The 14701-nt window shown below is 38.1% G+C and overlaps 2 protein-coding genes across 6 annotated transcripts in view; one reads left to right on the top strand and one right to left on the bottom strand.

Annotated features, from left to right (window-relative positions):
- Positions 1-6550, top strand: part of apba1a (amyloid beta (A4) precursor protein-binding, family A, member 1a) — a 108099-nt gene extending 101549 nt beyond the window's left edge. For all 5 annotated transcript variants that reach the window (XM_067438145.1, XM_067438146.1, XM_067438147.1 and 2 more), the window contains one exon: positions 2975-6550. In XM_067438145.1, coding sequence (XP_067294246.1) covers positions 2975-3046 — 72 coding nt within the window. In that variant the 3' untranslated portion in view covers positions 3047-6550. The remainder of the gene's footprint in view (positions 1-2974) is intronic.
- Positions 6551-8282: 1732 nt separating this feature from the next.
- The window catches only part of fam189a2 (family with sequence similarity 189 member A2), a 31369-nt gene continuing 24950 nt past the window's right edge, over positions 8283-14701 (bottom strand). The window contains exon 11 of the mRNA XM_067438143.1: positions 8283-9480. Coding sequence (XP_067294244.1) covers positions 9190-9480 — 291 coding nt within the window. The 3' untranslated portion in view covers positions 8283-9189. The remainder of the gene's footprint in view (positions 9481-14701) is intronic.

The raw sequence follows: 14701 nt of genomic DNA, 5'->3' as shown, positions 1-14701 counted from the left end.
CCCTTGAAACAGAGCATTCAAGCCAGAGGGCTAATATCAGGATAGAAAAAATGCCTTTTATTTCTAAATTATGACATTTTTTGATGTAAAAACCATACTAACAATATAAGTACACTTCAGGAAACATTATAAAATAATAAAACAATCCATGCCATGGGACCTTTAACTATGAACATGATGCACAAATATATTTGACAACCAGAAATGGTCCAAATACTTTGGGTATGTTTACACGACAACAATGTACTAAAAACTGAAAAGTTTTCCTTTGTGTTTTTTTGCAAACAGACGACAATGTTGTCAAAGCGATCCTGCAAAAATGACTAAAAATATGTCATGCCAGGCCAGTATAATACTATAATGATGAGAACAACCTTTGAGCTCAAATAAAACACAAGTTCACAGAATACTAAATGTGAGTTCTTTTATAATACATTTAAATAAACAAAACCAAAAAAGAATAATAATAATTAGTTCAGAAATTGACCCCATTGACTTATTTTGAAAGTGCCTTAATATCTATGGACTATTGATCCGTTTGATAGATGGATGGATGGATGAATGGATGGATGGATGGATGGATGGATGGATGGATGGATGGATGGATGGATGGATGGATGGATGGATGGTTGGTTGGTTGGGTGTGTTGGTTGGTTGGTTGGTGGGTTGGTTGGTTGGTATCTCTTGAATCTCTGAATAAAGTCGTAGTTTTTGTTATTTTTGGACCAAAATGTATTTTCGATGCTTCAAGAGATTCTAATTAACCAACTGATATGGACTACTTTGATGATGTTTTTATTCCCTTTCTGGACATGGTCAGTATAGTGTGCATACACTTAGATAAGCTCTCGGACTAAATATAAAATATCTTAAACTGTGTTCTGAAGATGAACGGAGGTCTTACGGGTGTGGAACAACATTAGGGTGAGGAGTTAATGACATCAGTTTCATTTTTGGGTGAGCTAACCCTTTAAAGCTGCAATATGTAAAATCTTTGCAGTAAAATATCCAAAAACCACTAGGCCAGTGGTATATATATATTTCAAACTTTTTTAACAAATCAAAAACTGAAAAATTGGGCGTGCAAAATTATTCGGCCGGCCCCTTAAGTTAATACTTTGTAGCGCCACCTTTTGCTGCGATTACAGCTGTAAGTCACTTGGGGTGTGTCTCTGTCAGTTTTGCACATCGAGAGACTGAAATTTTTGCCCATTACTCCCTGTAGAACAGTTCGAGCTCAGTGAGGTTAGATGGAGAGCGTTTGTGAACAGCAGTTTTCAGTTCTTTTCACAGATTCTCGATTGGATTCAGGTCTGGACTTTGACTTGGTCATTCTAACACCTGGATATGTTTATTTTTAAACCATTCCATTGTAGATTTTGCTTTATGTTTTGGATCATTGTCTTGTTGGAAGACAAATCTCCATCCCAGTCTCAGGTCTTTTGCAGACTCCATCAGGTTTTCTTCCAGAATGGTCCTGTATTTGGCTCCATCCATCTTCCCATCAATTTTAACCATCTTCCCTGTCCCTGCTGAAGAAAGGCAGGCCCAAACCATGATGGTGCCACCACCATGTTTGACAGTGGGGATGGTGTGTTCAGGGTGATGAGCTGTGTTGCATTTACGCCAAACATAACGTTTTGCATTGTTGCCTAAAAGTTCAATTTTGGTTTCACCTGACCAGAGCACCTTTTTCCACATGTTTGGTGTGTCTCCCAGGTGGCTTGTGGCAAACTTTAAACGACACTTTTTATGGATATCTTTAAGAAATGGCTTTCTTCTTGCCACTCTTCCATAAAGGTCAGATTTGTGCAGTATACGACTGATTGTTGTCCTATGGACAGAGTCTCCCACCTCAGCTGCAGATCTCTGCAGTTGATCCAGAATGATCATGGGCCTCTTGGCTGCATCTCTGATCAGTCTTCTCCTTGTATGAGCTGAAAGTTTAGAGGGACGGCCAGGTCTTGGTAGATTTGCAGTGGTCTGATACTCCTTCCATTTCAATATTATCACTGGCACAGTGCTCCTTGGGATGTTTAAAGCTTGGGAAATCTTTTTGTATCCAAATCCGGCTTTAAACTTCTCCACAACAGTATCTCGGACCTGCCTGGTGTGTTCCTTGTTCTTCATGATGCTCTCTGCGTTTTAAACGGTCCTCTGAGACTATCACAGTGCAGGTGCATTTATACGGAGACTTGATTACACACAAGTGGATTCTATTTATCATCATTAGTCATTTAGGTCAACATTGGATCATTCAGAGATCCTCACTGAACTTCTAGAGAGAGTTTGCTGCACTGAAAGTAAAGGGGCCCGAATAATTTTGCCGCTGAGCGAACATAACGTCATAACATGATTTTCAACACACTCAATGTATCTAGTATGATAAACAGAGCTGCGTTACCTCATACTCATGACCGGAAAAGTGGAAATGGTGCCCGCGACTGTGGCTTAATAAAAGTTCCGCTGCATGTAAGGCATTCGTTACGTTTATCTAACTAACAATCGCTCCAGCGGCCGTGCTCAGCTCCCACAGCACTCGGTCCTGCTCTGCTTCGTAATTACAGTAACTTTAATAACAGCATCAATGAACTTGATTTCTGCCCGAGTCCTATCCCGATTCTTTTTTACCGGCTGTGAGGTGAAAAACACATGCCTCAAGATTCTGAGCTTAAATTTGGCGTCATCAAACTATGCCTTTGTTTTGAATAGGCGCCCTCCAGAAGACGGAAAAAGTTACATAGTGCACTTTTAAAGTTCATTGTTTGTAATTTATTAACAAAAATGAAATAGAAAAAAACTATATTGTAATATGTATTGTTATTGTGAAATAAAATTGTGCAATACGTTTTCGGTCATATCGTTTACCACTAATTCACACTAATGAATTTTCACGCTTGGTTTGAGTGTTCAAATGCTTTTTGCGGTCACTTGTGTGCAATTGAACTGTCACGTTTTGCCCCATTCTAAACAGATTCACATGAAGACTATGCCGGCTGCCATGTACCGCTTGTTAACAGCCCAGGAGCAACCTGTTTACATCTAAAGCTACAACGCTTTCTCAAGCCTCCTGCCCCGTTGTCACCAGATATAACCTTAATCTTGATGTGAAAGTGTCAGGCCTGTGGACTGGTGACTGTGTGATTGAATCCACTGAAGCTCTGCTCAACATGGCTCTCCATGACTTCACTGCCTCCCCTGAGCTCTTCATCTGTTCTTTTCTGTTGTCTGTGAGTGCTGTGTCATTCCTCTCTCTGTGTGCACTGGAATGAAGCAGAGAGAGAGTGTGAGAAATATTTAAAGAGTCCCATCACAACATGAAACCAGATACACACACACACACACACACACACACACACACACACAAGCAGTGGTTTGTGGGTGACAAAAGTATACTTGTGTGATCTGAGCATTAGGTGTACAAAGAGGAGTTTGCCTTACCATTCTTTTTTGCTGTTTATCCGAGCTTGGCGGCCATCAAGTGTTTTAATTCCACCTTTAATTTAAGGGCAGCTGTTAGTCTGAGGAATAGGGTGAAAAATAGCAAACTGATTCTTTTAATTCATGAAATGGAGTTTGAGTTGAATTGGTCAGAACTTTTCAGGATGTTGAATTTGAATGGGAATGATAGGAAAATAAATGTACTGAATTGCAAATTCAAAGGCATTAAGCAGTTACTAAATAAATTATGTCTAAATATTTCCTGATATGTAGAATGTGGTTTTCTTAACTGATTAAACTTTCGGTTAAGGGGGCAATTTTTTTGCTATTTAGTAAAAAAAATTCAAAACCAATATGAATGTATTTGTTCTGCTGAACACAAAAGAAGATATTTGGACAAATGTTTGTAACCAAGCAGATCTCAGCAGCCATTGACTACCATAATGGGGGGGACAAATACTATAGTAGTGAATGGTTGGATACAAAAATTATTCTAAATATCTTCCTTTGTGTTCAGCAGAACAAAGACATTCATACAGGTTTGGAACAACTTAAGGGTAAGTAAATGATGCCTGAATTTTCTTTTTTGGGTGAACTATCGCTTTAACACAGCCACCAAAATTGTAATTTTGCCATATAGCGCTACAAAATGTACTTTGACAACTTGTTAATATTAACATCTTTTGACTGGATACTGTTGTAAGCAAACTAGAGCACTCTGGGAAATTAAGTGTTTTTCAATGATGTTCCATAAAATTAAAGTTAATATATTAAATATAGTGAAATACTTATACATTTCAACACATATTTCAACATTATTAATGTTATTTAATGTTTCTAAAAATAGTAATTGATTTTAAAAAAAAACATGAAACCCAAAATTCAAATTCTGCATCCTGTTTGCTTAGACATGGACCAAACCATCGAGTCATGCGAAAAGGTTTTTTTTAAACACAGTTCCTATCAAAATGACAATTACCTTTTTGGTTCATCCGTGGTGGATAATTCGATGGGAATGTCTAGTACACTTAAGAGTATATATAGTAGAACATGGAAATTGTGGATAAAATGCCTTACAGAATGATAATGCCATATTATGAACAAAAAAAGAAAAGACAGTGTTTTGGAAATATATGGAGGTGCATTTGAAGATTTGAGAATAATTAAGATTGCTTGAATGGGACACGTTTTGGACAACCTCTTTAAATATACATACACATATTACAGTCAGGGGGAAGCATACTAAAATTAACCGTTGTGTTGTTTTACTGCTTTTTTTTACATTGATGTGCAATATATTTTTTGTTGTTATGACTGCATTCCTTATTTTTACGCACAGAAAACCTTCCTTTTTGTCTTAATAAGCATCTGTAAATGAAATAATGCAAATGAAATATGCCCATATTGGTAGCGTTTTCTTTTAAACATTTATACTTGAAAAAAAGTTTGACATTTTCAGGATGGGTTTTTTCATTAATGTCTTTTTTTATTAACTTAATGTTTAATTCATGCGTGCTACTTTTTCACTCAGTGTTCTTTTTCCACTTAAGAACAGAATGTGTCTTAACATAACTGTATTCACTCTTAGAAAGCTTCGGCCTGGTACATTTGAGCTGGATTCGCAAGTGTGTATGACTCTAATTTGGATACCAGTATCCATACTGTTTTAGTATAGAGCATCTCAACATAAACCGATAGAAAACTGACTGTTTGCCCTCTCTGACAAACAATATAGTACCATCTGTGTAAGAACCTTAGCATGCTTTGGCACATCATTATTAATTATTAGAGACCGTCTGAAGTCTGGTAAATATCACTGCGTATGTGATTTTGCATTTGAAGAAAAAGCAAGCAGAAAATGTCTCATGAGAAGCTTATTGCAATGAATTATTAACCACTCTCCCCCTATTTTACCATCAAGTGTACTTGCGCGTTGCCTGGGATTCTTTTGAGAACGCACACATTTGAAAAGTGATCAAACGATTGATAGCAATGTAGATTATTTCACAATATGATGACATTTCTGCAGTGTTGAATCTGTATCGATACAGATGTTAATTGTGCCGCTGAAGAAAAGGTACTTCCCGTTGCTTAAAATGTGAACTTCACCCCCATTCTGACCTCATCAGCACTGTATTCTTTTACTAACTGAATCAAAAGTCATTAACACTGAGGAAGGGCCTCATGTTTTGTTTTTTTTGCTTTATGTGAAGCATGATCTTTTTGTATGCATTGCTATTTATTCTTGTCGTGAGTGTGATGTGTGATTACAAATGACTTCTTCATCAAATAAAACCAGCTAGACACTTTCATATATATATTATATTTATTTACATATAGCGTAATATATACAGTATATCCAACGACTATATACCATGTGTACAATAATGAACTGTGCAGAAGTCTTTGACACCAATGTGCTACTATTTAAGATTTGTTTTTAAGGGGCATCATCATGTCATGATTTAAATCCACAGGCTGCATAACTTTTGCCACAATTGATCTGCTACCACCATAGCATTTTTTCCCCCCATGTTTATTGTAAAAGACTGTGCAGTTTTATACTGAGAAGCAAGAGTGACAGTGCTAGTCACTTCAGCTGTTAAGACGGATATGTTTTGGGCTGTAATGTTAACCCAATGCCCCAGACTTCTGCCTCAGAATAATGTACAAGCTTTAATGAGTGATGGATTTAATTTATATAATGATGGAGAAGCAAAACAAGGGGCTCAATGTGTTATTAATGACACCAGGTATGAAATATCAGTGTACATATGTAACCCGGGATGTGCAGAGTATTGGACGGATTCAACAGATTCCCACCTCAAGACTGTAGAACGCAAGGCCTCGGCAGTACGTGCGGTTAGAAGAACTGAAGTAGAAAAGAAACTGTGGGTTTGATTAGTATTTATAATGCACTTGCTCTGAATGTAATTACAATTATATGTTTGTCATTGTCTAAAAGTAAAAACACACTTTCTGTAAAGCAATAGCAATGTTTATTTATTTGCTAGCTTCTCTGTGATTGAACTATTTAGACACATTCCTTTACCATAGCAGGAATGTTTGTAACAGTATTTGCAACATTAAACCAACTACTGAGAGCGTACATCACTAGAATGTCTCTTTCATCTCGCACACGCTCAGCATGATTTTCACTTACTGGTCCTGGTCATCGTCCCAAAATGGTAGCTGTTGTGTATTTACCCCAAACAAGAGAGTGTGCTAAAATACACACTATACTGCTCAATAGATTGGAAGATTTTTTGGGTTAGTCTTTATTTTAAGGCGTCGTTGTTACAGTGTAGTTATATATTTTAGTACAGAGTAATAATGATCAACTATGTCATGTATTTACTAGTTAGTTGCATGTAATTATACACAATTTACTGTACCAAGGACAATAAAATAGTGTTACTGATTTTTCATGCTCTTATGCTCACTAAAACTGCATTTATCTAATTACAAATACAGTAAAAATAGTAATAGTGATTTTTTTTTAATTATATTCCTTTGATGCAAAGCTGAATTTTCAGCATCACTACTCCAGTCTTCAGTGGCACATGATCCTTTAGAAATCATTCTAATATGCTGATTTTTGGTGCTCAAGAAATTCTTATTTTAAATGGTCTTTTCTTATTGTTATCAGTGTTTGAAACATTAGTGCCGTTTAATATTTTTATGAAATATATATATTTTTGATGAATAGAACGTTCAAAAGAACAAATTATATTTAATTCATTTGAAATGTAAAACTTTTTCACTATAAATGTCTTTACTGTCACTTTTGATCTCTTTATGCATCCTTACTGAATAAAAGCATTAATTATTAATAATAAAAAAAAATCTTACTGACCCTAAACTTCTGAACAGTAGCGTATAATTCGAGACGTTTAGGTAACACCTCACTGCAAAAATGCTTTTTTTACTTAGTATTTTTGTCTTGTTTCTAGTCAAAATTTCTAAATATTCTTACATTAAGAAACATTTACTAGACAATAAGTAAAAAATTATTGTCTTGTTTTGGGGAAAAATAACTCAAAATTAAGAATTTTTAAGCAAAATGCTTACCCCACTGGCAGATTATTTTGCTTATTTTTATGCAAAAACTTTTCCCCAAAACAAGACAATTACTTTTGCTTGTCTAGTAAATACTTCTTAATGTAAGAATATTTAGATGTTTGGACTAGAAACAGGACAAAAATACTAAGTAAGAAAAACATTTTTTGCAGTGCTTATTTTAAGGTGATGTAGTTACATGTTACTACACTGTTTGCCAAAAGTTACCTGGTTGCCTTAAAATTTTGAGTTCATTGAAATTAAAAATTTGAGTTAATACAATGAAAAATTGAGATTCGACAACCTTTATTAAAATATGATTAAAAGATTTTGTATATTGGGTAATTGTGTGTGTTTTATTTGTGATGATGCAGTGAAACATGCCAAATAGTGCTATTTTCGTGGTTTATCAAATTTTTTATGTGGTTCAGATACAATAATATTTTGAGTTTCTATTTATTAAACAAATTTCCTTCATTGTATCAACTCAAATTTTTAATTTCAATAAACTCACAATTTTAAGGCAACTAGGTTACTTAAAGTTAAAAACAACAAACAAATTACAGTGTACGTGTACTTACTATAGTAATAATAGTAAATTATGCATAATTACAAGAAAATAACCCTAACTCTATAGTAAGCACATAAGTTAAGTAAGTTAATTAATATTATTCAGTACTTGAGTAAGTACAATGCATCTACGCCCCCTTAAAATAAAGTGTAACCGAAGTTTATCCTACACGTTTGAAATGTCAATTGAAACAAAAAAAACAAGACAACAGTCAGATTTTAAATTTGTTTAATTCAGGGGGGATTTGGATAGTATTTTTCACCCATAAAATTCAGATGAGCCTCCTCATATTCAGTAATAATAAACAATACATTTCTTAAGAACATCTTGTGAGAAATAATGAAAGCACTTCATTTTAGGGTCCGATTCTTACTATTAACTGGTTGCTTATAAGCATGCATTTATTACTTGGATATTAGCTTTTATTGGCACTTTGTGTAAAGCACATATTAATGGATTATTATGCATGACAATATTCTACATCCCTTAATCATACCCCATGCCTAAACTTCACAACTTCCTTAATAACTGTTAATAAGTAGCAACTAGGAGTTTATTGAGGCAAAAAACAGTTAATAATAAAAACTGGACCCTAAACTAAAGTGTGATTGAAATAATATTGTCCAATATTGTGTAAAAATGTAATAAAATAAAAAAGTTACAAATTCATCCTCACAATATGCTGATTTAATCAGCAATGAGTAATTCTCCACATCACATAAGCTAAATATAGCATTTGAATGTTTCTCTCAATACTGTATAATGGTTATTCATATTGTATTTTTTAATACATTTTTAAATGTTTTACATCATTTTTAAATAAGTAACATGGACATTTTGTAAATAAACATTGTTCCTTTTCCCAGTGTATTATTATAATAATGTGAAAAAAATTTAAACAAGCAACAGCTAGAATTCCAACTGTAAAATTAAAAATGAATAATATTCAGTATTCACACTGACAACAAAAACAGATATGGTTTAAAAATGAAGTGAAATCATCTGTACTCTATTCAAAGCTTGGCTTCCGTCATGTGGTGTTCGCTATACCTTCACCCGACTGGGACAGAGTCTGTTTCCACGCTTTCCACGCTTATCCAGTCCGTGAGAGACGCCGCTCAGAGGACGGTTTCTCGGAAGACTCCTATAAGGCTGTGTGGGCGTTCCTGTTCCAGGCGGCGGGATCCTGCCCGAGAGCCCATCCTGGAATTAGTTCGGGAATGGGTGCCTGTCCTGCGCTCTGGCCCCGTCTGCAGCTGTGCCCAGGTGAAGGAGCTGAGATCGCCACAGCTGCGCAGGTGAAGGATGCCTGGCCGTTTGCGCAGCGGCAGCGTATTGGAGGTGAGCTCCGTCTGCACCTGTCCGAGGAGGGTGGATTGAGCTGGGGCAACCTCTGAAACTGTGATGGCCTGGAAACATGAATGAAAATGATCTCTGAGAGGACAGGAAATTATAGGAACAAAAATGGCTGAACAGGATATTCATCTTATAAAGCCTGTTATATTTGATATGCAAATTTCTAAATCAAAACAGTGCTGAAAGTCACAAAGAAGTTACAAATCTACTCATCTGTTTGATAGTTTGTACTTTTTTTAGTAAGTAGCGGTCATTTTAATACAACTGTGAAAACATCCCCCATCAGGTTGTCATTTTGCTGTGAAAACTTTACCGATTTTTATGAAGTAAACACACACAATTACCATCGCACACCTGTTGATAATAGATAGGTGCGTAGGACTAAGGATAACCAGATCCAAAAATGCCTGATTCAAGGTCATGAGGCCAAAACATTGCTATTAAAAAGTTTTGGTAACACTTTATTTTAAGGTTCAGTTATTAAATATTAAATAGTTGCTTATGAGCATGCATTTTACGATATTGGCTGTTTATTAGTATAAAGCACATAATAAGTAAGGGATAATCCACGGCCATGCATTAAAGGATTTTAATGCACGACCTAGAGGCATTAATTCGCTTCACTTCGGGCGGTTTTTTGCCTCTACCCTGTGCATTAAAATCCTTTAATGCATGGCTAGCCGTGGATTATCCCGCTTATACCATGGTTATTTGCCAAGTTAAAAACAAGTTAAAGCTGTAACTGATGTTTTTTAGGAGACGGGCTAAAACGACGGTTGTTTTCTTACGTCTCGTTAGTTAGCACACCGTCGCTTTAAATAGAGCCATCAAAATGTTTTTATATGAACAAATTACCACATTTATTTAAATTCATTATTAAAAGAGAGAGACAGAACTGAAAGAGAAAGATCAGAGAGAGAAAGAGAGAGAGAGACAGACAGAGAGAGAGAGAGACGTTCGTGATCTCTATGTCAGTCTTAAGATCCCCTCGTTGCTTAAGCATATCGAACATAACTTAATGATTATTTAATGGATTTATTAAAATGATTTATGAATGACAGGCAACACTGCAGTGACGAGGCAATCTTTATTTGAACGAATCATCATTATGTAGCCTAGTGTGAAATAAACCCCGCGTCAACCTATAAATATCTGCGCATAGAGACATATGTGCCATTGGCCTCTGTGTGTCACGTCATGTCTCATGTCACTTAATGTTGCCATAGGTAACGTTATACGTATGCATATCTGTGGCTGAAACTGCCACTGTGTCACTCTGTTTGCAAGCGTAACTTAAGCGTAACTGTGTTACTATGGTTACCAGTGTTTATAGTGGCGGATTAATTTCGAACTGTAATCAAACTGACTGGAACTACCTGTGCATTAAACGCACACCTGCACACCTTTTTTTTTTACTGCACACCTTCCAGCCAATCAGAATCTAATATTTAAACAGACCATGGTATAATGCCTTATTCTATATCCCTTAATCCTACCCAATACCTAAACTTAAGTGCTACAAAAACTACCTTACTAACTATTAATAAGCAGTAAATTAGGAGTTTATTGAGGCAAAAGTCATAGTTAAAAGAACTGTATGTAAGAAATTTATTTCAATTAATCATAAATGGCCTGATATGTCACTAGACATTAAGAAATCATGTTAATTTCAAATACTTATATCACTGACAACAGTAGTCTGGCCGGGATATTTTTATTTATTTAAAAGTTGTTTTTGCAGCCCTCAACTGATGTTGATGTTTTGTCCTGAAGCTCCACCCTCCACCTATCGACCAATAACTAAGTCAGTTGTGTTACGGCATCCGGGTTGCCAGATCTGCTCTAGTTACCACAGCTGCAGCTACAAACGTTCCTGCTGGATCCTGCAGCCTATCTGGCAACATCAAGGCAGGGGGAAGGGGAGAGGGGATACACCATTGCAGTACCAGTTTTGGCCACAAGTTTACATACACTTCTGCTGCGTCCCAATTCGCCTACTTATACTACGTCCTAAAAGTATGTACTTGTAATGAAGTTCGTTCATGGGAAGGAAGGAGGCGGGAACCGGCGAACGTTCAACAAACTTTATTCAAAAGAAATAAACAAAATGAAAGTAAAACCGCGGGCAGCCCCTCACGGACGACTGCCCACAAACACATAAACAAAACTAAACATAAACTCCAGGCCTGGTCCTCTCTCTTCTTCCGCAGCTCTTGCTCCTCCTTATATATGCTCCCGTCACATGGCCGCGAGACGAGACCGGTGTGCCACGCAGCTGGCACTCATGAACGTATCACCGGCCCGCTCTCGCGGTCCCTCGCCCCGCTGCCTGTCACACCACATACCCCCATCGCCCCTCGCAGGCCGGGGGGCACTCCCGAGACTGCGCTCTACTCCCCCCCCCCCCCCTCTCCCGGGGGGGCCGATCACGGCGGCCGCGGCACCTGGGGGTAAGGACAGAGAGGCGAGAGAAATGTAGACGGGAGCACGAGGAGCCCACGGAGCCCGCGGACGAGAGAGGGGAGAGAGGGAAAAAAGAAAGAAAGAGAAAAAAAAAAAATTCTGGTCCGGTTCCCCGACACACTGCCGCTCGGTCCTCACCAGCCGAGAGGCTCTTCCTCGCGGTGCTATGCGATGGTGCTGGACGCCCGGTGGACGGCCCGATCCTCCTCCGCCCCCTGGCGGCCGGCGGTGGCTCCTCCTATTGAGGGCAGTCGGCAGCGAGCTCCGGGTTCCCTGCTCCTCCCCGTTCCGGCGGATGGCAGCAGGCTCCGGCCCACGGCGAACGCCGGCAACTCCTCCGCTCCCTCCAGGACGGCCGCCACCCCACCTCGACCCAGGGGCACGGCAGCGAGCTCTCCGTCCCACCGGTCTTCACTCGCTCCAGCACCACCGCCTCGGGCAGTCACTCGCGGTCTTTCTTCATCCGCGCTGCCCGAACTCCTCGGCACCGCGAACCCCCTCAGCAGCGAGGGCTCTCCGACAGCGCGTCCCTCCTTCCTCCCGGGTTTCGGCACCAATGTAATGAAGTTCGTTCATGGGAAGGAAGGAGGCGGGAACCGGCGAACGTTCAACAAACTTTATTCAAAAGAAATAAACAAAATGAAAGTAAAACCGCGGGCAGCCCCTCACGGACGACTGCCCACAAACACATAAACAAAACTAAACATAAACTCCAGGCCTGGTCCTCTCTCTTCTTCCGCAGCTCTTGCTCCTCCTTATATATGCTCCCGTCACATGGCCGCGAGACGAGACCGGTGTGCCACGCAGCTGGCACTCATGAACGTATCACCGGCCCGCTCTCGCGGTCCCTCGCCCCGCTGCCTGTCACACCACAGTACTCTTTTTGTGAAGAAAAAGTATATACTTTTGAGTGTGTAGCAGAAAAGAATGCAAGCTTCGGGACATACTACTTCGCCATCTTTAACGGACTCTGTCGCTTAGTTACGTGCATCCCGTCACCGTTTATCTGCCCTGTTCATCATCGTCAGATTCGTCACAGTTCAAATCCTCTACATTCAGTTTAATCTCCTACCGTATGGGAGAGAAATGTAGCTGCTCGTTGATCTACCATGTGTGTCTTTAATGCAGAGACTCTCCTTATGTGTTTGCAGTTTAAATATAATGATGCATTTAAAATAAGAATTTCATCTTACTTTTTGACTAAATAAATATATTAGCAATTGTACCAAATTGCATAGTTTTGCTCATTTTGGGCCTCTGAATAAAATCGTTTCCCTTGCTCGAGTATGAGTTCCATTTTTTCCTATATTATATAAACCAAATAGCCTGTATCAAATTATAATCATAACAACAACAACAACATTTTACATGCAACAGATGCATTAAAACAATTGTCTAAAGGTTCAATAAATTGTTCCATTAACAAAAATACTAAATTTTAGCACTAGCACTATAGCACTATTAATGTTTGTTAATATAGAAATATGAAATCATTTTTAATGAAATTATAGCCTACTCTAAATAAGAAACTAAAACTGCCAGAAGGTGGTAATAACTGTCTAGTGGGGTAATTCATTCATTCATTCATTCGTTCGTTCGTTCATTCATTCATTCATTCATTCATTCATTCATTCATTCATTCATTCATTCATTCATTCATTCATTCATTCATTCATTCATTTGATTCGTTTACATGCCTGATTTATTCAGGAGTAAAGTAAATGGCTCTCTTTATGAAAATGGCAAATGTAAATGGTCCATTGAGAACAACTGGTTCACTCGATTCAATAAAAATACAGATTCAGAAACAAAACGCCTCTGTGTATAGCTCAGAGTTGGAGACAAACAGTTCTGCCTTGTCTTTATGCTTTAAATTGTCTTTATACTCGTCTTTTATTTTACTTTAAATGAAAGGGCATTTTCACAGTCACTTTAGTTATAAACGAGGCACAGACAGTTCACATGAAAAATTGATAATGTGAAAGCTGTCATGCGGACCCGGGTTAGCTGAGCTCAGGGCAACCTAATCAGAGACTGCCTGAAAGGAGGTGGTCTGAGTTCAGTTGCGCAACTTGCGCTCGAAATGTGCCGCGATTCATGTGAATGTGAAAGCAACACAGACTCGGGTGTGCAAGAAAAGTAACCTGTGCATGCGTTTTATCAGATGACGATGTATTTAGTTGTGTATTCGTGGATGGCAGCGGCGTGAACAGTCATGCTCAGACGGGGACCACAACAAACGTGCCCAGTGTAAAAATGCCCTGACACTAAAATGGCAATTTTTGCCCCATATCTTATATTTCAGGGACATTCTAACCGCATTATATATCATACAATGAGTTGCCCTGCATCAAATTCTTCATCAATCAACTGTATGAAAATGGTGACAAGTAAGGTCCGGGATGGGTCAAGTGTATTAAATGCGTTAATTTGAATAAATTCAAATTTGTTACAGCCCTAATTATTTATAATGTTAAGCTTTACAGGGTTAAGGCATAGTTTCGATCAAAATGAAAGGGATAGCTTCTCCCAAAAGTGAAAATTCTGTAATCATTTTCTCAGCAGGTGACGGTGCCATTGATTTCCATAGGTGTTGTTTTTTCACACTATTAAAGTCAAATGGGGCCCATCAACTGTTTGGTTACTCATATTCTTAAAAATATCTTGTTTTATGTTCAGTTGAATAAAGAAATTCATACAGGTTTGGAACAACTTGAGGGTGAGTAAATGATAACAGAATTTTTATTTTTGGGAGAAACTATCCCTTTTATCTCTTTAAAATGTAAAAAGTTGAACTCAAGTTCACTCACT

Source organism: Pseudorasbora parva, chromosome 3, assembly GCF_024679245.1.
Source record: "Pseudorasbora parva isolate DD20220531a chromosome 3, ASM2467924v1, whole genome shotgun sequence".
Taxonomy (NCBI): Eukaryota; Metazoa; Chordata; class Actinopteri; order Cypriniformes; family Gobionidae; genus Pseudorasbora; species Pseudorasbora parva.
This window is presented reverse-complemented; position numbering and strand designations above follow the sequence as displayed.